The following is a 23,051-nucleotide window of genomic DNA, read 5'->3' as shown; positions in this document are numbered from 1 at the left end:
CCTGGACGAAATCACGTCCCAATCGCACGCGGTGCAGGTTCTGAAGAAGAATCTCCAGACGGCCAACCTGCCTCATATGCTGTTCTATGGCCCGCCAGGAACAGGTAAGACGTCCACGATCCTCGCAATGGCCAAGGAACTGTACGGGCCGCAACTTTTCAAGTCCCGTGTTTTGGAACTCAACGCGTCCGACGAAAGGGGCATCTCTATCGTTAGAGACAAGATCAAGACGTTCGCCAGACTGTCCGTGTCGCAGCCATCCGCAGAAGACCTGGAAAAGTACCCGTGTCCGCCGTACAAGCTGATCATTCTTGACGAGGCCGACTCGATGACCTCGGACGCCCAGAGCGCGCTGAGAAGAATCATGGAGACGTACTCCAGCATCACGCGGTTCTGTCTGATCTGCAACTACATCACGCGAATCATCGACCCGTTGGCGTCGCGTTGCTCCAAATTCCGGTTCAAGATGCTAGACGAAGAAAACTCGCTGAAAAGACTGCAATATATCTGCGAAAAGGAGAACGTTTCTACAACCACTGCTGTTCTCAAGGAGATTCTCAATATTAGTGACGGAGACCTGAGAAAGGCCATCAATTTCTTGCAGAGCGTGCACAAGATGCTGGCTCCGGGCGCAGATGAGATGGCTGACGATGTCACAGGCGACCAAATCCGAGACGTGTTTGGATTCTTGCCCAAAGAGACACTGTCTGAACTGCTGGCTCTAGCAGAAAAGAAAGACACCGAGCTGATCTTCAACTTTATCGACGAGCAGATCGCAAAAGAAGGGTACAACGCCAGTCTGGTGCTCGGTTCGTTGCACGACGTGCTTTTGCTCGGAGACGAGAGCGGGCTGTCGCTCTCTTTGGACAGCAAGCAGAAAAATAGCATATCCAAGATCCTGTTCGAAACAGACGCAAGATTGAGCCACGGGTGCGACGAGACTATCCAGCTACTGAACTGCATACTACAGATCTCTACGGTGTTGTGACTGATGCCGAAACCATTACTTTTTTTCAGAGAATGGTAAAAACAAGCCTGGAGGCAGGAACGGTGCAGGACCCGGAGCCGGGGCTTTAGATAGCAGCGAATTGAAAAACATGTCGTCTCTGGAAGGGATTGGTGGGCCAGCGGTCCCGGTGAGAGGACCAAATGGCGCCAGTCCTGGCGGGAAAGCCACAGGAACCGGACCTGGTTGTGCTTGCTGCGCTGGTTGCGCTGGCTGTGCGGGCTGGGTTGGCTGTGTTGGCCGTTGTAGCAAAGAAAGTAGCTTGGTGTCATCTTTGGTCTGGGCAACTTGGCCCGGTCCAAAGAAGCTTGAGAATCTCGAGGATCCAGACGAACCGGCCATGGCCATGGCCTCTTCGCTCAGTGCCGGCTGGACGGCTGCCTGAACGGCTGCCTGAGCTACTGGCGGCTTCTGGGGAGTATCTTGTTGCTGTGCTGTCAAATATTCGTATTGCTGGAGATCTTCGGCGGGAACAGGCTCGCCGTTGCGCTTGAACGTTTCAATGCGCATCTTGAGTCTCCACCGCTCAAAGTCCTGGATCGAGTTGCCTGTGCCAACGTCGGACTTGAGCACCCACTCGGGCGTCTCTTCCTGCTGCTGGCGATGGTCTCTGGCGGCCTTTCTAGAATCCTTGTCCTTGTGGTGGTCTCTCTGCTCTTTTGAGTCCTTCTGGTCCTTAGGGTCCTTTCTTCTATCACGCTTGCCACGCTGGTTGTTGAACTTATTGTTTGGGGTTGGGTTGTTGTTTATAAAGGCCGAGCGTTTAGGCAGGTTCAGCAAAAAGAAGTCCTGCTTGTTCTCTGGCAGATTCAAATGAGAGATCTCCAAACACAATGGTGACTCTTTCAACGAGAGCAGAAACTGGGGAGAGTAAACGTGCTGCTTCGGACTGGCCCGTGGGAGCTCTGGCTCTGCGCTGGCCGAGTCGTCAGCACTTTGCGGCTCCTCCACAGGACTGGACTGGTATTTTTCCTTCTCAGCCTCCGCCGCCGCATCGGCAAGCATCTTGGTGATTAAATTGCCATCCGACATGACACAATTCTAAAACGTCCACCCAAGAATAATTATCAACACGGGTATGTCTAGTGCAAGACTTGCAGTGGTACCAAATGTCTGGTGATAGTGCTTCTTGATGATCACACTTGTGTCACACTAATCTCCAGTATTCCTCTCTACTTATCTGTGGTTTGAAAAATTTTTTAAGCGTATACACCAAACTCCAATCCAGACGGAACCTGTTTGTTTCCGTAGACGCCTCGCCACGACACAGGCTGCGTCCATTTGGATGGGCCCTGGATGTTTAGCACTTTCAGCGCCTCTGCCGCCAGCAGCTTCGAGTCGTCCGAGTTGTCTCCTTCGTAAACGAACATCGAGAGGAACGCCGCGTCGATCGACGCGTGTGCCTGTGCGTTGAGCGAGAGCGATCCTGACACTGCAGGGGCCAGTTTGGCGGTGGGGGAAGGTTGCTGTTCGAGAGCCTCAATCACCAGTTTTCCCACGCCGTCAAGCTCGGTAGATTCTCGCACAACAGCCACCCCGCTCTCCGAAACCTGCAACGTCTCGATGATCTTTGTTATCTGGTTCGACCACAACAGGTACTTGTGGTTTGCGTGTTTGTCCTCTCTGAGACCCATATCGTTGCTCTGGAGCACCAGCACGCGGCTGAACTTGGCCATGTTGATGAATGGCACGATTAGCTCGCTCAAGAACCGTTTGGTGAGTCCCGGTAAGATAGGCGTTCTTTGCTGCAAGATCGTCAGATTCTGGTCCTCGCAGTAGTATATCTCCAAACCAGACGTGATCCCCGTAGCTGGCTTGTCCACGTAGTCGACGGGCGACGCAAATGGATATAAATAAATATCGTCAAGTCTCGCCACCAGCTTGGCAGCGAACGTGTGGATCAACAGGTCTGTAGCCAATTGCGGAGTGTTTCCGATAGAAACAACAGGAACAATGAGCTGAGATCCTTCGAGCTTTTGAAGGGCCGTCAATGGGTCCTGGCCATGGACAGGATGCAGAGACATAATAAAGTTGGATTAAAATTGATATCGCCGCGACGATGGGCTTTTTTCGGGGATATGAAAAAAATATAGGAAAAAAAATTTATGTCAAGGTAGATTTTTCATCATGCCAGAAATTTGGGACGGAGAGGACGAAACAGCCAGTCTTGAGACACTGAGAGACGTGTTGGTGAACAAGTCGGGTGACGTGAAATTGGCGCTTCGATTCCGCGCTTTGTTCTACCTGAAATCTGTGGGATCAGAGTTCGAACAGAGGCCAGAAGAAGCACAAAAGGCTTTGCAATACATCAGCGAGTCGTTCAAGGACGATTCCGAGCTTTTAAAGCACGAGGTGGCATATGTTCTGGGCCAGACGAAAAATATGCAAGCTGCTCCTATCCTGAGAGACGTGCTGGCTAACACTTCCCAGCAATGTATGGTGAGACACGAAGCAGCCGAGGCCCTGGGAGCTTTGGGAGACGTGAACTCCTTGGACTTGTTGGTCAAGTATTATGAAGATCCAGAAGAGATGGTGGAGATCCGTCAGACATGCGAGCTGGCCATCGACCGTATCAAATGGGAAAAGAGCGAAAAGTCCAAGACAGAGAACTTGCAAACATCTCTGTACGAATCGATCGACCCTGCTCCGCCATTACCTTCGGACGAAGAGAACGACAAGGTGGAGAAACTACAACAGATACTGAACGATCAAAATCGGTCTTTGTTTGAAAGATATAGAGCGATGTTTAGACTTCGGGATATTGGAACAGACGAGGCATGTCTTGCTTTGGCTTCCGGATTCGACGACGAATCCGCGTTGTTCAAGCACGAAATTGCATATGTTTTCGGACAACTGTGCAACCCAGTGAGTGTTCCTGCGCTTATTAAAATTGTTGGAAACAAGTCTGAGGCCGGAATGGTGCGACATGAGGCAGCCGAAGCTTTAGGGTCTATTGGAACTGGCGATGTGTTACCAATTCTCCAAGGCTTTCTCAACGACAAAGACGACGTTGTGCGTGAGAGTGCAGTTGTTGCCCTGGATATGTACGATGCCGAGTAAATGAGATTTCTAATTGTTAGTTCTGAATTTGTAGCCACAAGACGTGCATGTGTAGAAGACGGTAGCACCTTCGTCTGCCGACCGCAGTTGCAAAGTTTGGTATTGCATTTCGTCGTGGCCACACTTTGGGCATTTCTCTTTAATTGTTGCTCCTTCCTCGACTTCGCTGGTTTTCAACGAGGTTTTAACGAGCGATTTCTTGGCTTTTAAAGATGATGGAAAAGCGTTTGAAGCGGTGTGAGTTACCACCTTCAAGTTGGCAAAATGTTTTGTTTCGTAGCTTTTTTGGCAAAGTTTGCATTCGATGGACGATTTGTTGGCGAATGAGTCCAACAATGTTCCGCAGTCCTGGCAAAATATAAGCGATCCAACGGTAGACATGAAAAATATTTAGATAATTTTTTTTTTCCAATTTTTCCTTTATTGTATGGGCCTCGCGAACTGGTGTTGAATTTTGTTCACTTTTTTCTTGCAAACTTTTATTTCGTCGCGTCATGTCTCAAATGCCCCAATCGATGGAATTGCCCGACATGTCCAACGCCATTGTGGCGCAGGACGAGATGGGTCGGCCATTTATTATTGTCAAGGACCAGGGGTCTAAGAAAAGAACACACGGCACGGAGGCGGTCAAATCACATATCTTGGCCGCAAGACAAGTAGCTTCGATTCTGAAGACATCTCTTGGTCCTCGTGGACTGGATAAGATTCTCATCTCGCCGGACGGAGAAATCAACATCACCAACGACGGTGCCACCATCATGTCACAAATGGAACTGAATAACGAGATTGCCAAGCTGTTGGTGGAACTCTCCAAATCGCAGGACGACGAGATTGGAGATGGAACCACCGGTGTTGTGGTGCTCACAGGTGCCCTGTTGGACCAGGCGCTCGAGCTCATCGAGAAGGGAATCCATCCTATTAAGATCGCACACGGTTTCGACAAGGCCTGTAAAATCGCCATCGAACAACTCGACAAGATTGCAGACGAGGTGGCTATCGACACAGAGAATTTGGATAACAACACCAACGTTAACAGTGAACTATTCAAGGCCGCCAAGACGTCGTTGGGCTCGAAGATCGTGTCCAAATGCCACGACCAATTTGCCCGGATGGCAGTCGAGACCGTTTTGAACGTTGCCGATCTGGAACGTAAAGACGTGGATTTCGAGTTGATTCGTGTGGAGGGCAAGCTCGGAGGCTCTCTGGAAGACTCCAAAGTCATCAGAGGTGTCATTATCGACAAGGACTTCTCGCACCCTCAAATGCCAAAGCATGTGGACGATGCCAAAATCGCCATTCTCACGTGTCCATTCGAGCCACCTAAACCAAAGACTAAGCACAAGCTCGAGGTCAGCACCGTGGAGGAATTCAAGAAGCTGCAAAACTACGAGCAAGATAAGTTCAAAGAAATGATTCAATTAGTTAAAGAGGCCGGAGCCAATATGGTGATCTGTCAATGGGGATTCGATGACGAGGCCAACCATCTTTTGCTGTCGAATGAACTGCCTGCCGTTAGATGGGTCGGTGGAACAGAAATAGAGACCGTGGCCATGGCCACCAACGGCCGTATCGTGCCTAGATTCGAAGACCTTACCAAAGAGAAACTCGGACATGCTGGTAAAGTGACCGAGGTTGAGTTCGGAACAACCAGAGACCATATGCTCGTGATCGAAGATTGTGCAAACCCTCGTGCGGTCACCGCCCTTGTGAGAGGTTCCAACAAGATGATTGTCGACGAGAGTATCCGTGCTCTGCACGATTCGTTATGCGTGGTGCGTAACTTGATTAAAGACAGCCGTATCGTGTACGGAGGAGGATCTGCTGAGATATCCTGTTCCTTGCGTGTGAAGGAGGAGGCTGACAAGCAGAAGGGTATCGATCAGTATGCGTTCCGTTCGTTTGCAGAGGCTTTGGACGTGATTCCAATGTCTTTGGCCGAGAACTCTGGTATGGACCCTATTGAAACCCTTACACAGCTCAAGGCCGATCATGTGTTGAAGAATAACTCCAGATTGGGTGTGGACTGTTTGGGCAGCAACAGCAACGACATGAAGGAGCTGTTCGTCATTGAAACATTGATTGGAAAGAGACAACAATTGTTGCTAGCAACACAGCTCACCAGAATGATTCTTAAGATCAACGATGTGATCATTAGTGGAAAGGATCAGTACTAGTTAATAAAACTTAGCTTTTGATATCACTCATTCTTCCTTCGAATTGGAAGCTTGTAACACTTGTATCTGGTTGTTCTTGGTCGTTTTCTTTGTTTTCCGTCTCTTGTTCCATTCGCGTAGGGTCGTAGAACGCTCCCCAGATATTTTGCAGGTACGTGAATTCTTTGCTGATAGCAACTGCTGTTTCGAGTGATCTGTCCAGATCTCCCATGCTGGCCATCACGTCGTCCATCAGTCCAATCAGGTTGTTGATATGGGCGTCTCTGAAACGCTCAAAGAGCGGTAATGTCGTGTCTTCTGATGAACTCATTATAATAATAAATATCAAGTAATTTTTTCGTGTCGCAATTATAATAATTGATAATTAATTTGCCTGCATGTTGCTACGTCAGTTAATTGGCCGGCCGTTCAGGCTTTCAAAGGTCAATAGTCCTTGGAAGACGTCGCTGAGTCAATTCAGATTCATTTCTGAAGAGGCAATTTTGCATCAAAGCAACGCGGGAGAGGATGACGATGTCACCAATACCGGGGTGATGCTCAAGGAGAACAAGGAGTCGATGATGTATTTTGATCGCATCACTCCGTTCAAAACAGGAAAGTACGACATCAGAAAGCGGTTTGCTTCTTTGTTTGTTGACCACTCCGACAAAGCTCTCAAACAGAAAGTGTTGAACCTTGCTCAGAATAAAGATGCTCCATTGCCTTTGGAAATCAAGAGTTTCAAGTATATCGGCAGAGACGGTGGAGCCTTTGTCAAGTTTGCCGTTCCTCCTGAAATGGACACCATTGAATTCAACAAACAGATCATGGAGAACGTCAGCGACAAGTACAATGACAGTATTTTGCACTATTTCATCCACACCCGTTGCTTTCCTGTTAAGGGAACTCCTTGGATCGAAGATCTGAGAAGATATCCTAGTCCGAGAATCAAGCTTTGGTTTGAAGGTCCACCATTGACCCAGGAAAACCTGTATCTGCTGCTGAGACGTTACGGAGTGATCAACGACATCATTCCTCCTCCTACAGACTCTAAAGATCCGTTCACTTTGGTGATCTACAGATCCATCAGGGCAGCAATCACGGCTCGCCATTGCGTCACCGGTTTGCGTATTGGCGACACAGTGGTTCATATCCAGTACTCGCCGATTGTCAAGGCTACCCTGATTGGAAACTTCATCACCAACCACTCTCGTATTGCGTTCCCGCTGATTTTCGCACTGTTTGCAACATTTGCGGTTCTGGTCTTTGATCCAATCAGATATTTCTTTGTGAGCGAAAAGATCACTGAGAAGTACTCTCTGGAGAAGAACCAGGCTTTCCAGCAGTTGTCCAAGCTCTTCTACAGCACTCGTAGCAGAGTCTCGAGTGTTCTCTCGTGGCCTGCAAAGGCTCGCAGCGGAACCACACACAGCTTCGAAGGAATGTCCAAGGAACTCGACAGATTGAGCACTGAGATCAAACGCTGGATAGACGAGAACGTGAACTCGTTCATTATCATTCAGGGTCCTCGTGGTTCTGGAAAACGGCATCTTGTCGAGGAGTTTGTTTTGAAAGACAGACCAAACTGTCTTTACATTGACTGTGAAAATGTTATCAAGTCCAGAAAGGACCAGCAGTTCCTTAGCAGCTTTGCAGGAGAGCTTGGTTACTTCCCGATCTTCTCATGGTTGAACTCGGTCTCATCGTTTGTTGATTTGGTTGTGCAAGGTCTGACTGGACAGAAATCTGGGTTGAGTGAGTCCAAGGAAACACAAGTGAAGAATATTCTTGCCTTGGCCACTACTGTGATCAGAGATATCTCGCTTTCGAACTACCGTCACACTGCACACGAACAGGAAGAAGTTCATTTGAAAGAAGAGGACTACTTGCAACAGAACCCTCAGGAGAAGCCTGTGGTGGTGATCGACCGGTTTCAGGCGTCTCGTAAAGCCAACGATGCTAATGCATTTGTGTATCGTGAGCTGGCAGAATGGGCAGCAAACATGGTGAGCATGAACATTGCCCATGTGATCTTTATCACTGACGACGTTGGAAGTCTGGAAACATTGTCGAAAGCTCTTCCAAACACGCTGTTCAAGCGTTGTCTGTTGACAGATGCTTCTAATGCCTCAGTTCACCGTTTGATCGAGGAACAGTTCTCGCAAGATGATAGATTGGTCAAGTACCTTCAAAGCGAGAAGGATACTTTGGAGAAATGTCTGGAGCCATTTGGCGGTCGTATTTTGGATCTCCAGATGTTCATCAGACGTATGCGTTCGGGAGAATCGCCAGAAGACGCTCTGAACGGCATTTTGACCCAGTCTATTGAGAAGTTGAGTCAGCTGTTCACCGGAAGCGGATCGAGTGGTTACACTGCTGCTCAAGCTTGGTGTATAATCAAATTGCTGGCTCAGAACGATATGGTCACCTACAACGACGTTGCGTCGCTGCCAATGTTGAAAACAAACACGTTTGCAACCCTGCAAGCCATGGAGAATTCTGAACTGATCACCATTATTCGTGAGAGAGGTTTGGTGAAAGAGATCAAACCGTCAAAGCCATTGTACCATCTTGCTTTCCAGACGATGGTTCAAGAGCCTCGGATCTACAACTCACTCGAGTCCGACTACTTGCTTGATCTGATCAAGTTCCACCGTAGTAGAATCAACCAGTTCGAAGTGGAGCTCGAAAAGTACAGCGGAATCGAGGACTACAAGCTTTTCAGAGAACGTCTGACGTATCTGGCAAGCAAGATTGATTCTAGTACCAGAAGCATCAGCGATTGTGAGAAGAAGCTGGCACAGCTGCAAAAATGATGATGCTATTAATCGATGCTATTTTCTAGTTGAGCTAGTGCCTCGGTCGCGGCGATTCTTTTGGAGCTTTCGTACACCATCATGTCGTTGAAGACCTGGATGAAATGTTTGTTGTCCTTGAGTTTGGATAACAGGTTATCGGCTGGTGTACGCTCTTTTTTGAAAAATGCAGCGTTCATCGCTGTGTACGAACGGGAAGACTTGACTTCTTCCCAGTCCTCTGGAGGAGTTCCAAAGGTGTTGAAGATGGATGCCAGAAGGGCCAGGTCGCTGTGTGCAGAGTCTGTGGAGTACGGTGTGGTGAAACCCTGACTAGCAATGAGCATCAGAATCACTCCGGCAGACCAGATATCCACCTTGTTGGTGTAGTTTCTGACCGACAACAGCAGCTCTGGTGCCTTATAGTATCCTGTTGCGATATCTGTGATTTTGGAGTCTGGTTTTTCGAGTCCGTTGTTGTTTGGTTCCTGGTAACTGATTCCAAAGTCGATGATGACCGGTTGCAAGTTTTCTGTTGACTCGAACATGATATTGTTCGGGTTGATATCTCTGTGAATAATACCGTTACGATGGATGAATGCAAGTCCTCGTAGGAGTCCTGTGAATATTCGTTTAATTTGTGCAATTGAAAGGTTATTTTGAGCCTTTTTCGTGATGGATCCGTCCTCAAGGTTAAAATTCGATCTATATTTTGTATAATGGGCCATCACGCCGTGTAGATCAACGGTGTACAAAGGGAAGACCAGTCCGATTTCGATCGAGCTTTGGAAAAAAGCAAGTAAGGGAACAACATTTTGCGCTGTCCCGTCTGTGATGCGACTCTCCGCCAGCTTTTGGAGTAGTTTTAATTCGTTTCGAACATTATGGGGAGGAACATCGTCTTCCGGTTCGACCACTTTGATGGCCACTTCCAAGCCTTCGAGTCCACTGATATTTTTCGCGATACATCTGTACACGTCGCTGAATCGACCGCCTCCGATTCTTTTCCCAAACTCGAAATCCGATCGCTTACCTTGTTGCATCAAATATTTATCTAAATAAAAATTTAGTCTCTTTGTCAGTTGATAACAAAAACATAATATATCTTCTCCATGGAACAAGTATCAGAAAAATCTAATGCCCCCGCATTGGGTCTTCCCGAATGGGTCCAGATGGAGTGCGATCGATCGATCTTTAACGAATACCCTGTTTCTGAGGAAAACGAGTCGCTGAAGCTCAAGTCCATCAAGAACGCCATAGACTCCCGAGATCGATCTCTTTTGCGGTTTCTCGTTGCCACACGGTCCGGATGCATCAACACCCAGCAGCGCGCGGTTGTGTGGCCGATCCTGTTAGACCTAGACTCTTGGAACCCTCCGCCTTGTGTCTCCAATTTGAAACACAAGGATCACGACCAAATCACCAAGGACGTCGAGCGCTCGTTCGTCTTCTACCCCAAGATCGACGACCCAGCGAAATTGGATACCCTTCGCCGTCAGCTGGATGGTTTGATCAACTCCACGCTGAATGCCTTCCCGGGACTCAATTACTACCAGGGCTATCATGACGTTGCACAGGTTGCCGTTCTGGTGTTTGACGACAAAACAGCCTATAAATTCATGACAAAACTCACTCTGACCCATCTCAGAGATCACATGCTCCCAGACATCGAGTCCACGGTCAGAGAACTCCAGTTGATCCCTGACCTGCTGTCCCAGGTGGACCCCAAACTGTTCACGCTGATCGGGTTTGTCGAGCCAGTGTACGCCCTGAGTTCGGTGATCTCGCTGTTTGCGCACGACATGTCCAGCTTCATGGACCTCTCGCTGGTGTGGGACTTCCTTTTGGCAGAAGAGTCGCCGCTGTTTGTCATCTACATTTATGTGGCAGTGCTTGTCTTTTACAGAGACGATATACTAAGAGACCTGGACGACCTGCTGGGGAAATCCTTTACCAGCGACGAAACAATGATAGAAGATACAGAGCCAGATCTCGGCAGCAGAGACATGGTCCACGTCACATTGAGCAACTGGATCAGCCACCACGTAAAAAGTAACGACCTGTTTCCAATCATGCAAACGGCAATACGATACATGAGCGAGTATCCTTGCGAGAAAGTGTCCTCTTTCAAAAAACTGAGCAGATACAGCATGCTAAGAACCAACTCATTGAGCTCTGAGCTCACGTTGCTGCACGCGAGCGAGCAAAAGCGCGACCTCAAACGGCTTGAGTCTTCCAGGCGCCTCGCTGTTCGCCCAAAAACGCTGTCTTTGGTGGTCAATTATTCGATCGGTATTGGAATCGCAGGACTGCTGCTCAAGTACTCGTTGTCTTCGGGCGGTCTCCGGCCTCGTGTTCTCGGGGTGGTGAGCACTGCGAACAGGTATTTTTCATCGGCGCATGGATTTTTCGAGACTGTCATTAACAGTTTTGTAGAATAAAAGACTGTCATATTTTGAAGAACTTGGCCAGAGCTAGTAAACTTCCAATGGCCACGGCCACAGACCCAAGGGTCGACGAAGAGATGCCGGACGATTTCTGCGACGCAAAGCTGATCATGTGGTTCTTCTGGTTCACAAGTTTGGCATCTCTCTTTGGTGCAACCCTTGGCGTTTCCTCAGACGTAAAGTTTCTGAGGTTTCCCCTCTCGTCGTAGTTCGTGAGATACAAAAGGTCATCTTCGACGTTGTCCACGACCGTTTGTTGCACGTTTCCAAAAAAGTCGGTGATTAGAACCTGCGACAGGTCTCTTTGGAACAGGTCTTTGCGGACGCCCGCGTTCGAATGGATCTTCTCGAACGTGTACGAGTCGACCAAATCCTGCAACGTGAGCTTGCTGTCCTTCTCGAGGTTTTCCAAGAACTCCAAACTGAAGTAGGTGAATCTGTCGATGACGGCAACTCCGATCTCTGTGTCGGAATGGTGCGAATAGGAGCTCTCGTGCAAGTCCGATGATCCGACAGCAAGGATGTTTGGCGAGTAGAACTTGGAGTACATGGTGTTGGCCTGGCAGGTGTCGATCATGAAGAAAATCTCGTTGTACCGTTTTTTCTCGTGCATTTGTTCAAAAGCGTCCGCAATGTCGTACGAAGAAATCTCCTCAGAGTCCTGGAACTTCAAGAACTCGTCGCCTCCATGGCCCGTCATATAGATAAAGATGTTGGAATTCTCGTCCGTGAGCAACCGCTTGGACTTTGGCTGCTCGTCGGGCCATCTGTCGGTGAGCAGTCTGATGAAATTCTCCACGGTAACTTCGTATCCACGGTAATCCACCTCGATGTTGTCTCCGTAAAGTTCCAGCTGGCGGTCGGCATTATTGTAAACGAACCCGGGGAACGCATTTCTTGGGTTGCACGCCACATCGTCCGACAACATCAAAATGATTTGCGAGTCCGGAATGCCCAATCTCTTGACTGTTCTATACATGCTCAAAACGTTAGCCATGTGGCGATAGTTGAACCAGAATCGCGACGTCGACACTAGCACCGCCCAGTTGTTGGTGTGTCTCGACTCGGTGCTGTTCATGGCCACACACGCCCACGCAAATATGGCTAACGATAGGATTCGGACTAGTCTCATTGGAGAAAAAAGATGATTAGTAAAGACCGAATATTTATTTCTGGCTCTCCAGGCTTGAATAAAGTGATAAAATCAGGGCTGTGTAAAAACAAAACACTGGTTCAAATTGTATGCGGGTGTTTCTACGACGGTTCAGCGTTTCGTTGAGGGTGGCATCTTTTGCCGAAAAGCTTGCTCTGCGTCCATATCAGCAGGAATGTATAGAATCTTGTTTGAAATCGCTCAAGGAAGACCGAAGAATAGCCGTTAGCTTGGCAACCGGTGGTGGGAAGACAGTGATATTTAGCCATCTGATCAGCCAGATCCCTGACAACCCGGCCACGGGAGGCTCCAAGACTTTGATTCTGGTTCATCGCAAAGAGCTCGCTGAACAGGCCGTTGCGGTTTTAACGAGAACACACCCCGATTACAAGATAGAAGTTGATATGGCCAATACAAAAGCTACCCACGAGCCAGACGTGGACGTGACTATTGCTTCTGTTCCCACGTTACAACGGGACTCGCGACTCGAGAAGTACAACCCGGGCGAGTACAAGGCGGTGGTTGTCGACGAATGCCACCACGGGGTGGCCGACTCGTACATCAAGATCTTGAAGTATTTTGGGTGCGATCGACCGCACTGCGACGTTGCACTTCTTGGGTTCAGTGCCACTCTGCTTCGCTCGGACGAGAAATCGCTCGGCCTCATTTTCGACAAAATCGCATACTCAAAGGGTCTTGCAGACCTCATTGGCGAGGGCTATCTGTCCGACTTTACATGGATCCTGGTTTCTGCGGGCTTTGAGCTATCCAAGGTGGCTGTTGGCGCAGACGGGGACTATAAAACAGATGATCTAGCCAAATTCGTCAACACCGAAGAGGTCAACTCGCTGGTTCTCCAAACATACCAGCACTTTGTTCGCACGCACAACCTCAAATCTACGCTCTTTTTCTGTGTCGACGTGAACCATCTTAAAAGTTTGTCTGAGCTGTTCCGTGCGAACGGCCTGAACGCGCAGTATGTGACAGGCAACTCGTCAAAATTTGATAGACAAAAACTGCTCAAGGAGTTCTCCACGGGCGAGCTTCCTATCCTGATGAACTGCGGTGTGTTTACAGAAGGAACAGATATCCCCAACATCGACTCTGTCTTCATGGTCAGGCCCACCAAGTCGACAATGCTTTTGACTCAGATGGTCGGCAGAGGACTGCGGTTGCACGGCCTCAAGTCGCGGTGTTACGTGGTGGACTTTGTCGACGCACATTTGTCTGGAGTCGGCGGGAAGCCAACGCTATCTGGCAAGATCGCCAAACGCGATACTGTCCCGCTATTTGGCGGGAGAGGTAAGACACAAGAAGAGGAGACACCCGTCCAGGTGGAGGAGATCAGCTACATGGAATATGATACCGTTGATGGGTTCCAACGGTTTTTCGAGAAGTTCAAGGGACCCGAAGAGGAGAAGGAGAACGTGTTCACTACGCTTCTCAATTCAAAGTACCAGTGGGTCCAGTTGCGGGCGGACGCTTGGGGAATTGATTTGGGCAATAATGAGTACTTTCAACTCAGAATCTACCCAAGCGAAACTAAAACTCTCGACCTAACGAGGACCGTACGTGCTGGCAAAATCAGATTCCCGCAGTCGTCACGTATTGCTAGTGCCAACGAGATATCTGACTTACTAGACAAGCTGGACCAATACATGACAGATCATCCAAGAGTAGCAACAAAATACCGCAGCACGTTTTACAAAGGGCCTATTTCGGTCAAACAATACGAGTTCCTCATGAAGTCCATCACGGAGCTGGTTCTAAAGAATGAAAGGATAGACCCTAAAAAGTTCGAGCCGTTACTCAATGAACATCTTCAGGCCATGTCTAAAAAGGAGGCAGCCAATTTGATCTTTGCTTACACAGTTTCCAGGTCTTATGCTCTTAAAGCGTACATATCGCAACGCATACTGCCAACAAGAGAGTCCAGAAAGTCTGTATTTTTCTGATCATGCTCTCCAGTATTGTGCCAAACTGTGCAGTCTGTCGATGACAACAGGCAGGAACGCATTGACACTGTCGTTGATCAAATTTTGGAAGTGGAGCACAGCCTGTTCGTCGTTCAACTCCAGCATGAACTTCTCCTCGATCTTCCAGATAAGCTCAAACTTCTCTGTTTCGTTGGACACGCCGTTGATCCCGGAAGTCTGGAGCACTGGGATCGACGAATCAATCATCAGCTGGAAGATGTTCAAGATCAGCGAGGCATTCTTCCGCAAGGTGATGTACGTGATGAAACAGTAATTGCAGAACTTTTGATAGTTTTCGTTGCTTAGACCTCCCATGCCTTCAATGATCTGAATAGGCAACTTCATCAACGGTGGAAACGGTTTAGGATCCTGTCCTAAAATGTATCCAAAATCGGCGTGGAAAAAGTATCCATCGGTGGTGAGTAACAGGTTTTCCAAGTGTCGATCACCAACCCCTAATAAATATGTTAATACACAATATCCCGCACACGAACGGACGTAGTTATCCATCACCTCGGGCCTCACTCCAAGCGGAGCATTGGGCTCAGGGTTGTGTATCTGGAGATATGCAAGAATTGATGTGTGTTTTTGGAGAATCGAGGATAACGACGAGTTTGGGATGAACTGGATTAGTCCTTCAACGCACCCCAATGCCATAATTCTATATGGTTTTAGTTTCATGTCCAGGTTCTCGTTCAACAGGATCTTCTCCACAAGTGTCATAATTTGGATCACAAACTGGTCCTGTCGCAGGTCGTCTCCAATCTTGTACATCACAGGATAGACTTGATCGTCTGCAGTTTTGAACACAATCTTGAGCGGGTTTAAACTACTCTTGAACACGCTGGACTCTTCTGGGATAGTACCATTGACCTGAATGGCAGGGTTTAGAGGAAGGTATACCGGAGAGAAATCAACAAGAGTCTCGTGCTCAGAAATTGAACGTCTCGAGGACTTCAGCTTTGTTGGTTTGAATTTCTCGGCCAACAGTCCTTTCAGTATTTCCACCTTCCGTTGCGTTGGCTCCTTCTTGTAGTCGACCTTTATCTGCATGGATATCGAATGGAGACGACCGATCAGCTCTACCTGGCTGCGCAAAATGGATATCTTTCGTGCCCCATCGTCGCTCAAAGCCAACTTCACAATAAAATGCAGCATCGTGCGCAAATATATATGCTTGGACGCCTTGGGGTTTTTCGGGATCTTGCGAGCGACCTGGTCGGGAGCAAAATCGGCTTGCTCGATCAGGTTCTGTGGTCGATTATCCAAAATTATATTCCTGTGTCTCTCTTTCTCGTCATCGACTTCAACTTTCAAGTGCCAGTAAAAATAGTTGGTTAACGTCAAATTGTTGGAGGCACGTTCGATAAGGAACTCTGCCAATGGAGAATTGAGCTTCGGTAGCTTGTCCCCGATCTTGCTCTGCGGATTGCTCAAGTTGGCATTGTTCAACAGCTTCAGAACAGGATCTTCCTCCTCCGTATCAATCATCTGGTACTCGCTGGAGTTCGTTGTGTATGTCGAGTCCTCGAAATCCAAAAATTCGGAGTCGTCCTCACGACTCTCGTTCGCAGTGACATCGTCATCATCTGCGCTCGTTGATGAGCTATTCGTCTCATTTTTAATGCACTGCACGAGCTGAACCATGTACATTTCCAAATCGTCGTCAGAAGCTAGCCTGAGGCGCTCCAAGGCCATGTTGCGGACAATCTGGTTTTTGTAGTTGGCACTGAGAAGCTCCAAACAGTCGACAATCTCCATCTTTTGAATAAACACGTTGGAATATGGCGGCGAGTTTAGCTCCTCAATAATCACCAGGAACTCGTTTACCTCGAAATCGTCGTCCCAGTTGATACACTTGATGAAGTTGATAATGAAATTGTTGAACTGAGTGTTGTTCTTGTTCAGTATGAGGTTATTGAGAAGGAAGAATCTATACTTCCAAATCATGTTCTTTTCCTTTTGACTGAGTTTCTCAAAGAACTGTTTGTGCAAGATCTTGCTCAACTCCATTCTCAATTTCAACGCCGGCTTCATATCCTTATCTAATGAAGAAGATTGATGCGTTCTTTCTAATCTTCTGAACTTGCTCTCAATAGGATCCTCAATGATCTCCGAGCGATACTGGTCAGGATCAAAAATGGGTGGTCTTTGCTTTGCCTCTAGTTGGTTGAGATTACTTGAGCGGACATCGTTGAACATCAACTGATCGCCATTCTTGACATTATTTGCAGCGACTGCATTCATGGCGTGCGACTCGGACGTCGTTATGCTCAACGTTGCATATTTCACATCGGAATAGACGATCGGGATCTCGAATTGAGCCAGCTCCAAATTCAAGTATACCTCTCCCGTCTTTTTGGCTATCAAGAGCTGCTGTTTGTGTTTGAACGTCTCCTTAACGTTGATTTGCTCGATCTTGCGGAACGTTAACTGGTCTAGCCAGCCAACACTGTTGATGTCTCCATTTTCCTTCTGCTTCAGTTTTGTTTCGAGAATCTGCATCTGAGTTTCTTCTGGTTCTTCTAATTCGGTTTGGCCATCGGCAAATACCACTTTTAATTTTTGGTGACCTTTGGTGAGCGTACAGTTGTCTTTGTTAAAAAGACTGAGTCGACAATGTCCAAACCGGTTCTCAGAGCCAGTTTTCAACCTGTAATTAAAAAGCGACAAAACCAGCACCGAATCTAGAGGCAATTGACAATAATCTATGGGGAGATGGATCCATGTTCCACGGTCGATATTCTTTATATTGCCATTCGAGTAAGCGATGCTTGTTAGAATTGGCACGGTGAGCTGTTTTCCGGACGACTCAACGTGAATATACACGAAAATCTGGTTCACCTTCTGTTCTTTCAGCTTGGCTTGTATGATTTGGGATGTGGCACTGTTTGAGTCTGTTGACAGGAATTGAGCTATTCGCTGGGTAAAACCCGTTATCCCAACCAACTTAAACCTCAACGGCAGCTTCAAGTCCTTTGAAAGACAGAAACTGATAGAGTTCTGGCTTTTAGAGTCGTAATTCATAAATATTATTATAAACAAGAAACTCTTGGACTAAATTAAAATTAATTTTTTACTTATCGCGACATTTTTAGGTCGTCAAGTATTAAACGTCAACTTTCTCCTCGTCCTTTGGGTATGGGACGGCGTCGGCGTCAAGTTCGTTGGACTTGGAAGTTTTAGCACCAGAAATGCTCTTGATAGATCTGACTGGTTCTGGAATGTACACTCTGGAATCTTGGTAAGTGAACTCACCGATCTGCGCAGCATCGGTTCCAAGTTCCTCCTCTTCCTCACTCAATCTGATCTTGAAGAATGGAATTCTGTTCAAGACAAGCAACAAGATGGAGGTGACAACGAAAGACCACAGGTCGATAGCACAGCAAGCAGCCAATTGGTATCCGAGCTGCTTGTAGTGGTGGTTGAGCCATCCACCAGCACCGCTGGCACTGAAGTCAGTAGCAATGATGTAGTCGGCAGCGAAAAGACCAGTCAAAACAGAACCAGTGAATCCTCCCACACCGTGGAGACACCAGACGTCCAAACCATCGTCAATACCAATGAGGTTCTTGATGTCGACGGAGAAGTTACAGGCAAAGGCGGTCAAGACACCGATTGGAACGGCGAAGTAGACTGGGACGAAACCGGCAGCTGGGGTAATACCAACCAGACCGGCAACAGCACCTGAGCACATTCCGACAGTGGTCCATTTGCGGCCACATCTGAAGTAGTCAAGGAACATCCAAGCAAGACCACCACAAGCAGCAGCCAAGTTGGTGTTCACACAGGCGTAGAAACCTCTGACGGTGGCATCTCCCGAGGATCCACCGTTGAATCCAAACCATCCGAACCACAGGAACACAGTTCCCAAAACAACACTGGTGACAGAGTGAGGTCTGTACTTTGGCAAGCCGGAGCCAGCAACAGGGTCGTGTCTCTTACCGCAAATCAGGGCGTAAGCAAGGGCACCGAAACCCGAAGCTTGGTGGACTGGTCCTCCGCCAGCAAAGTCGTAAGCACCCAGGGTAGCAAGCCATCCGTTGGCGTTCCATGTCCACATAGCAACTGGGCAGTAGACAACGGTCATCCAGCAGAACAAGAACACCATCATAGGTCCCAGTCTAGCTCTCTCGCAAGCACCACCGAGCATGATGCATCCGGTAATCATGGCGAACATACCTTGGAAAAAGCAGAAGACAATATCAGGAAGAGCAGCAGCAGCGTTGTTGTCTCCCAAGACCTCCATCAAACAGAAGTTATCGAGAGAACCCAAGAAGACAGAAGAACCAGTACCGAAGGTTAAAGAGTAACCCCAGAAGAACCACTGGAAACTCACTAAACAGATGGCCATCAAGGAAGCCCACAAAAGAGAAAGAGCATGCTTCTTTCTGGACAAACCAGAATACAACAAACCAACGCCGGGAATCATAATCCAGACAAGAATACCACTGACCATGACCCAGACCATATCGCTCTTGTCATAGTCAGCAGTGATGTCCTCAGTTAAGGAGTCTTTCATTTCCAATAATCGATAATAATCACTTTGGAAAAAATTCTGCGAACTGCCGGGTATTTATACTTTACTACTCTTGGCCCTTTGTTATTCACCTTCTGTACCCTGCTTGGTTCAGGGTGCACTCAGAAATAGGGATAATTCAAGGCTCTTCCATCTGCATCCAGCTGCCTGATTGGCTGATAATTATACGTTATCAAATTACTTATCTACCGCCGAGGCTATTATTTCAATGCGTAATCTATTGTTAATTTTAAGAATCTTTATTTAAATTTGTGCTGTGCACATCTCAGTCTCCGAAACCGGCAGATCACACGATTGTCGCCCGGCAGTAGCGAATCTAATTTGTATTCCACAAACATCTCAATACGCCTAGCCTTATTCAACTTTCGAACCGCACACTCTTGCGGCGGAGCTTTCCGAATTGCTCCGGGACCTCGAGCTGAATGGGTGTCTCTGAGTCACTGTCGTCCGATTCAATAGTCATCTCTGCAAGCATCTCCCTAATCTGGTCTCTATTGTACTTGATAATTCCTTCCCCGAACGAATTTCCCGATGATGTGAACGACGCGGTGCGCTTATTTGGTTTCTCTAAAGTCGACTGCGAAACATGTGCGCTCTTGTCCATCAACGAGTCATCCGAGCTGGAGCAAACTGACCCTGGTTCGTGCATTTCACACGCATTCAAAGGTTCGTTCTGTGGAATGTTACGTCCGCTAGCAACACGCACTATTTTCCTGTCAATTTTCAAACTGTTGGTGAAAATTGGCTTTCGATATGACTCCATGTGCTTCTGCTTTGTGAGCTTGACATTGTGGTCGTCAACAACATCGATTTTGAAATCCTCGTACGAATGTGCAGTCTCCATCTCAAATGGAGAAATCGTGCAATTAGCCTCCACTGCAGGGTCGCTTAGGAAGCTCGTAATCAAGTAAATTCCACTATTGTAGTTGTTGAGCTTGAAAATTGATACGCACTGCACAAATTCCTCTTTGGGCATCTTAAAGTTCTTGAAACATCCTGCCAAATCCTCATAAAGCGTAAAATAGTCCGTGTCAGGACCAAGAAAGTCCATCTGGTCTTCTCGAGACACCTGGCGCAGACCCATAAAACCGTCTTTCAACTCGGGATTGTGGAACAGTTGCAAAGCAACGTATAGTCCACAGTAAACCCACTCCAAATTCTGCTCCAGAATGCGCTTTCTGAAGCTGACCCATCGATCGTAAAGCAGGATCAGCTTTTCTCCGCGAGAATTTGTAAGTTGGTTGGTCATAGCCTTGTTAGTGGGTTGGTGGTGCAACATGGAGTGGGAGAAATCCTGTTTACGACAAGATTGCGAGCACCACTTGCAAGAGCAGTCGGCGCAGTCCAAGCCACTCATAAACCGGGCATGTTTTTCGTCCGATATGTCATGGACGTCCTTGTCTTTCAAACGGCCCTTGTCGTAAACCTTCAATGTGTCTCCACAGTAGCAACAGCACTTTCCCACTTCGATCAGCTTGATCAGATCAAACGGGGGAACCACCATGAAGGGTGCCTCAAGATAGATGGTGTCTAGAATCGTCATGTCATTTTTTAATACCAACGCCCCGTTGGAAACCTTCAACTTGGAGTTCTTTGGAATGCATTTTTCCAAACTCTTCAAATTGGGTTTCACGTACGACGGGGGCTTGTCTATCGCCATAAACGAAGATAGTCTAAGTTTCTCAAGATCTTGTGACTCTTTGCCCTCGAAAATTAAATAAACACCTTTACACGGCTCGATTTGGTAAGACTACGCTGGGCAGTGAAGAGGCTAAATAATTAGTCAGAGTAAACACTTCCCAAACAAGTAACCGATTATCCGGGGAAAAATAAGGTTTACTCGCGGATCACTTGAATCCGTGAAAAACCCTGTAGAAGTAGGCTATTGAATTGCGCCGCAATTACTATATAAAGTGGTCCACATCCCCATAATTATTTTTCACCAATCCAATCATGTAGGTGACTACTGGTTTGATTAGATATTACAAGTTTTCGACTAATGGTTAGTCAATTGATTCACACTCTAGCATTGCCGGTGCCCGCATGGGCTGAGATTATACGGTCGGAACTTGATCTAGTTAATACTAGCGAAAAGAAAATGCTTTTGGTATGAGAACACATACTAACTTTCTAGGGCTCCTTCTTCGATTATTTCCCCAACTACGGTTTTGAATGACCAGGCCAAACTGTCTCTGAAACACGGAAACCACTTCAACTCGAAGTCCCCGGTTGCAAAGGCTATTTCGTCTGTGTATGACTGGGATACTTTCAAGTTTGCTCCAATCAGAGAGTCCACTGTCTCGAGGGCTATGACTAAACGGTACTTTGCCGATCTCGACAACTATGCCGAAAGTGACGTGGTCATCGTCGGTGCTGGCTCTGCTGGTCTGAGCGCTGCTTATGTTTTGGGTAAAGCCAGACCTGACTTGAAAATAGCCATCATTGAAGCCAACGTTGCTGTTGGTGGTGGCTGTTTCCTTGGAGGTCAATTGTTCTCTGCTATGGTCTTGAGAAAGCCTGCAGATACTTTCATCAGAGAGTTGGGCCTGGAATACGAGGATGAGGGTGACTACATTGTTGTCAAGCACGCAGCATTGTTCATCACCACCTTGTGCTCCAAGACCTTAGCTCTTCCTAATGTCAAGCTCTTCAACGCTACATGTGTGGAGGACTTGATCACCAGAACTGACGAGTCCGGTGACTCGAGAATTGCCGGTGTGGTCACCAACTGGACATTGGTTTCTATGCACCATGACGATCAATCTTGTATGGATCCAAACACCATTAATTCCAAGGTTATCATCTCGTGTACCGGTCATGACGGTCCTATGGGTGCTTTCTGTGTCAAGAGACTAGCTGAGCTTGGTTTGTTGAAGAGAAACCACATGGGATGCTTGGACATGAACCGTGCCGAAGATTCCATTGTCAAGAACACCAGAGAAGTGTTCCCAGGTTTGATCTGTGCCGGAATGGAACTCAGTGAGTGCGATTCCCACAACAGAATGGGTCCTACCTTCGGTGCTATGGTTCTTTCTGGTGTGAAAGCAGCAGAGGAGGCATTGAATGTTTACGATCTGAGAAAGAAGCAAGATCTGGAATCATACTGATTAATTTCGGTGTCGATCGTTGATCTGGCTTCTGCCTCAACCAAATGTTCTTTGTCTGTCTGTCTGTGTCCTTAAATAGTGAGTGTTTTGAGAAGTACGTATATGTTTGCCATACAATATTCGTTGCCAAAAAATGTAGTATTCTATGAAATAATCTAAGATTTATCTGGGGTTGCAGCTGCTAGCTTCAGATCCTTGATACTCTCACCGACAACCGGGTTCTTCTTGAGAAGCTCAATCCATCTAGAAATCTCTGGGTGCTTTTTGATCCATGTCTCGTCCCAAATCAGAGAGTATGCTCCCTTGAGATACTGAAGAGCATACAAATCGGCGATGGTCGGTTCGTCTCCAACAAGGTACTTTGTTTTTTGCAGCTGTTTTTCAACGATATCTGCATACTTGTCGAAAGTTTGCAAGGCACCGTTGACCTTTTCCTCGTCGTATGGAGTCACTCCCAACTTTGGAAGCAACCAGCCAATATATGCGTTCATGACCTCCGAGTTGAAGAAAGACAGCCATTTCTCGGTCTCTACATCCTGTCTTGGAGTCTTACCGTACCAATTGAGTTTCTCGGGCGCCAAGTGAGCAAGATATCTGAAAACAGCCAGGGCTTCCGTAACTTTGAATCCATCTGCTTCAATAAGAGCAGGACATTTTTTCAACGGAAATTCTTCACCCAACTCAGGAGAAGTGTTATCCTTAATCTCAATGTCCAGTCCTAGGTACTTAACAAGGTCTGGGAACAAACTGCTTCTTGGTGATCTGACTAGCAAGTAAAGTGTTGAAGAGCTCATGATGATATTTTAGTAAGAAA

At 47.4% G+C, this 23,051-nt stretch overlaps 24 protein-coding genes across 24 annotated transcripts; 11 read left to right on the top strand and 13 right to left on the bottom strand.

Moving 5' to 3' along the window:
* Positions 1 to 76: 76 nt before the first annotated feature.
* Positions 77 to 988, top strand: OGAPHI_001828 (uncharacterized protein; the record flags this gene model as incomplete). Its single annotated transcript, XM_046202632.1, has 1 exon — positions 77 to 988. The coding sequence occupies one exon, from the start codon at positions 77 to 79 to the stop codon at positions 986 to 988; it is 912 nt and encodes a 303-aa protein (XP_046062488.1).
* A 15-nt stretch (positions 989 to 1,003) lies between these two features.
* On the bottom strand, positions 1,004 to 2,038 carry OGAPHI_001826 (uncharacterized protein; the record flags this gene model as incomplete). Its single annotated transcript, XM_046202629.1, has 1 exon — positions 1,004 to 2,038. One exon carries the CDS (start codon positions 2,036 to 2,038, stop codon positions 1,004 to 1,006), a length of 1,035 nt encoding a protein of 344 aa, XP_046062486.1.
* OGAPHI_001827 (uncharacterized protein) lies at positions 1,098 to 1,391 on the top strand (the record flags this gene model as incomplete). The annotated part of the gene is made up of 1 exon (XM_046202630.1): positions 1,098 to 1,391. One exon carries the CDS (start codon positions 1,098 to 1,100, stop codon positions 1,389 to 1,391), a length of 294 nt encoding a protein of 97 aa, XP_046062487.1.
* A 167-nt stretch (positions 2,039 to 2,205) lies between the features above and the next one.
* On the bottom strand, positions 2,206 to 3,030 carry OGAPHI_001825 (uncharacterized protein; the record flags this gene model as incomplete). The annotated part of the gene is made up of 1 exon (XM_046202628.1): positions 2,206 to 3,030. One exon carries the CDS (start codon positions 3,028 to 3,030, stop codon positions 2,206 to 2,208), a length of 825 nt encoding a protein of 274 aa, XP_046062485.1.
* A 103-nt stretch (positions 3,031 to 3,133) lies between these two features.
* Positions 3,134 to 4,066, top strand: OGAPHI_001824 (uncharacterized protein; the record flags this gene model as incomplete). The annotated part of the gene is made up of 1 exon (XM_046202627.1): positions 3,134 to 4,066. The coding sequence occupies one exon, from the start codon at positions 3,134 to 3,136 to the stop codon at positions 4,064 to 4,066; it is 933 nt and encodes a 310-aa protein (XP_046062484.1).
* A 9-nt stretch (positions 4,067 to 4,075) lies between these two features.
* On the bottom strand, positions 4,076 to 4,447 carry OGAPHI_001823 (uncharacterized protein; the record flags this gene model as incomplete). The annotated part of the gene is made up of 1 exon (XM_046202626.1): positions 4,076 to 4,447. One exon carries the CDS (start codon positions 4,445 to 4,447, stop codon positions 4,076 to 4,078), a length of 372 nt encoding a protein of 123 aa, XP_046062483.1.
* A 113-nt stretch (positions 4,448 to 4,560) lies between these two features.
* OGAPHI_001821 (uncharacterized protein) lies at positions 4,561 to 6,240 on the top strand (the record flags this gene model as incomplete). Its single annotated transcript, XM_046202624.1, has 1 exon — positions 4,561 to 6,240. The coding sequence occupies one exon, from the start codon at positions 4,561 to 4,563 to the stop codon at positions 6,238 to 6,240; it is 1,680 nt and encodes a 559-aa protein (XP_046062481.1).
* On the bottom strand, positions 4,566 to 5,300 carry OGAPHI_001822 (uncharacterized protein; the record flags this gene model as incomplete). Its single annotated transcript, XM_046202625.1, has 1 exon — positions 4,566 to 5,300. One exon carries the CDS (start codon positions 5,298 to 5,300, stop codon positions 4,566 to 4,568), a length of 735 nt encoding a protein of 244 aa, XP_046062482.1.
* Positions 6,241 to 6,250: 10 nt separating the features above from the next.
* OGAPHI_001820 (uncharacterized protein) lies at positions 6,251 to 6,550 on the bottom strand (the record flags this gene model as incomplete). The annotated part of the gene is made up of 1 exon (XM_046202623.1): positions 6,251 to 6,550. One exon carries the CDS (start codon positions 6,548 to 6,550, stop codon positions 6,251 to 6,253), a length of 300 nt encoding a protein of 99 aa, XP_046062480.1.
* A 67-nt stretch (positions 6,551 to 6,617) lies between these two features.
* OGAPHI_001818 (uncharacterized protein) lies at positions 6,618 to 9,035 on the top strand (the record flags this gene model as incomplete). Its single annotated transcript, XM_046202621.1, has 1 exon — positions 6,618 to 9,035. One exon carries the CDS (start codon positions 6,618 to 6,620, stop codon positions 9,033 to 9,035), a length of 2,418 nt encoding a protein of 805 aa, XP_046062478.1.
* OGAPHI_001819 (uncharacterized protein) lies at positions 6,657 to 7,923 on the bottom strand (the record flags this gene model as incomplete). The annotated part of the gene is made up of 2 exons (XM_046202622.1): positions 6,657 to 7,819; positions 7,890 to 7,923. The coding sequence occupies 2 exons, from the start codon at positions 7,921 to 7,923 to the stop codon at positions 6,657 to 6,659; spliced, it is 1,197 nt and encodes a 398-aa protein (XP_046062479.1).
* An 8-nt stretch (positions 9,036 to 9,043) lies between the features above and the next one.
* On the bottom strand, positions 9,044 to 10,057 carry OGAPHI_001816 (uncharacterized protein; the record flags this gene model as incomplete). The annotated part of the gene is made up of 1 exon (XM_046202618.1): positions 9,044 to 10,057. The coding sequence occupies one exon, from the start codon at positions 10,055 to 10,057 to the stop codon at positions 9,044 to 9,046; it is 1,014 nt and encodes a 337-aa protein (XP_046062476.1).
* Positions 9,117 to 9,347, top strand: OGAPHI_001817 (uncharacterized protein; the record flags this gene model as incomplete). Its single annotated transcript, XM_046202619.1, has 1 exon — positions 9,117 to 9,347. The coding sequence occupies one exon, from the start codon at positions 9,117 to 9,119 to the stop codon at positions 9,345 to 9,347; it is 231 nt and encodes a 76-aa protein (XP_046062477.1).
* A 69-nt stretch (positions 10,058 to 10,126) lies between the features above and the next one.
* Positions 10,127 to 12,497, top strand: OGAPHI_001814 (uncharacterized protein; the record flags this gene model as incomplete). The annotated part of the gene is made up of 3 exons (XM_046202616.1): positions 10,127 to 11,334; positions 11,451 to 11,666; positions 12,086 to 12,497. The coding sequence occupies 3 exons, from the start codon at positions 10,127 to 10,129 to the stop codon at positions 12,495 to 12,497; spliced, it is 1,836 nt and encodes a 611-aa protein (XP_046062474.1).
* Positions 10,666 to 10,887, bottom strand: OGAPHI_001815 (uncharacterized protein; the record flags this gene model as incomplete). Its single annotated transcript, XM_046202617.1, has 1 exon — positions 10,666 to 10,887. One exon carries the CDS (start codon positions 10,885 to 10,887, stop codon positions 10,666 to 10,668), a length of 222 nt encoding a protein of 73 aa, XP_046062475.1.
* On the bottom strand, positions 11,463 to 12,539 carry OGAPHI_001813 (uncharacterized protein; the record flags this gene model as incomplete). Its single annotated transcript, XM_046202615.1, has 1 exon — positions 11,463 to 12,539. One exon carries the CDS (start codon positions 12,537 to 12,539, stop codon positions 11,463 to 11,465), a length of 1,077 nt encoding a protein of 358 aa, XP_046062473.1.
* A 164-nt stretch (positions 12,540 to 12,703) lies between these two features.
* On the top strand, positions 12,704 to 14,569 carry OGAPHI_001812 (uncharacterized protein; the record flags this gene model as incomplete). The annotated part of the gene is made up of 1 exon (XM_046202614.1): positions 12,704 to 14,569. One exon carries the CDS (start codon positions 12,704 to 12,706, stop codon positions 14,567 to 14,569), a length of 1,866 nt encoding a protein of 621 aa, XP_046062472.1.
* OGAPHI_001811 (uncharacterized protein) lies at positions 14,570 to 17,617 on the bottom strand (the record flags this gene model as incomplete). Its single annotated transcript, XM_046202613.1, has 1 exon — positions 14,570 to 17,617. The coding sequence occupies one exon, from the start codon at positions 17,615 to 17,617 to the stop codon at positions 14,570 to 14,572; it is 3,048 nt and encodes a 1,015-aa protein (XP_046062471.1).
* OGAPHI_001810 (uncharacterized protein) lies at positions 17,210 to 18,896 on the top strand (the record flags this gene model as incomplete). Its single annotated transcript, XM_046202612.1, has 3 exons — positions 17,210 to 17,234; positions 17,689 to 18,249; positions 18,322 to 18,896. The coding sequence occupies 3 exons, from the start codon at positions 17,210 to 17,212 to the stop codon at positions 18,894 to 18,896; spliced, it is 1,161 nt and encodes a 386-aa protein (XP_046062470.1).
* Positions 17,700 to 19,112, bottom strand: OGAPHI_001809 (uncharacterized protein; the record flags this gene model as incomplete). Its single annotated transcript, XM_046202611.1, has 1 exon — positions 17,700 to 19,112. One exon carries the CDS (start codon positions 19,110 to 19,112, stop codon positions 17,700 to 17,702), a length of 1,413 nt encoding a protein of 470 aa, XP_046062469.1.
* A 376-nt stretch (positions 19,113 to 19,488) lies between these two features.
* On the bottom strand, positions 19,489 to 21,949 carry OGAPHI_001807 (uncharacterized protein; the record flags this gene model as incomplete). Its single annotated transcript, XM_046202608.1, has 3 exons — positions 19,489 to 20,880; positions 21,455 to 21,699; positions 21,790 to 21,949. The coding sequence occupies 3 exons, from the start codon at positions 21,947 to 21,949 to the stop codon at positions 19,489 to 19,491; spliced, it is 1,797 nt and encodes a 598-aa protein (XP_046062467.1).
* On the top strand, positions 19,553 to 20,041 carry OGAPHI_001808 (uncharacterized protein; the record flags this gene model as incomplete). The annotated part of the gene is made up of 1 exon (XM_046202610.1): positions 19,553 to 20,041. One exon carries the CDS (start codon positions 19,553 to 19,555, stop codon positions 20,039 to 20,041), a length of 489 nt encoding a protein of 162 aa, XP_046062468.1.
* On the top strand, positions 21,130 to 22,237 carry OGAPHI_001806 (uncharacterized protein; the record flags this gene model as incomplete). Its single annotated transcript, XM_046202607.1, has 2 exons — positions 21,130 to 21,237; positions 21,311 to 22,237. 2 exons carry the CDS (start codon positions 21,130 to 21,132, stop codon positions 22,235 to 22,237), a joined length of 1,035 nt encoding a protein of 344 aa, XP_046062466.1.
* A 155-nt stretch (positions 22,238 to 22,392) lies between these two features.
* OGAPHI_001805 (uncharacterized protein) lies at positions 22,393 to 23,031 on the bottom strand (the record flags this gene model as incomplete). Its single annotated transcript, XM_046202606.1, has 1 exon — positions 22,393 to 23,031. The coding sequence occupies one exon, from the start codon at positions 23,029 to 23,031 to the stop codon at positions 22,393 to 22,395; it is 639 nt and encodes a 212-aa protein (XP_046062465.1).
* Positions 23,032 to 23,051: the final 20 nt, after the last annotated feature.

The sequence above is a fragment of the Ogataea philodendri genome (assembly GCF_020536065.1).
Source record: "Ogataea philodendri strain CBS6075 chromosome Unknown scaffold1, whole genome shotgun sequence".
NCBI classification, from domain to species: Eukaryota; Fungi; Ascomycota; class Pichiomycetes; order Pichiales; family Pichiaceae; genus Ogataea; species Ogataea philodendri.
Note: the sequence above shows the minus strand (reverse complement) of the source record. Positions and strands in the feature narration are given on the sequence as shown.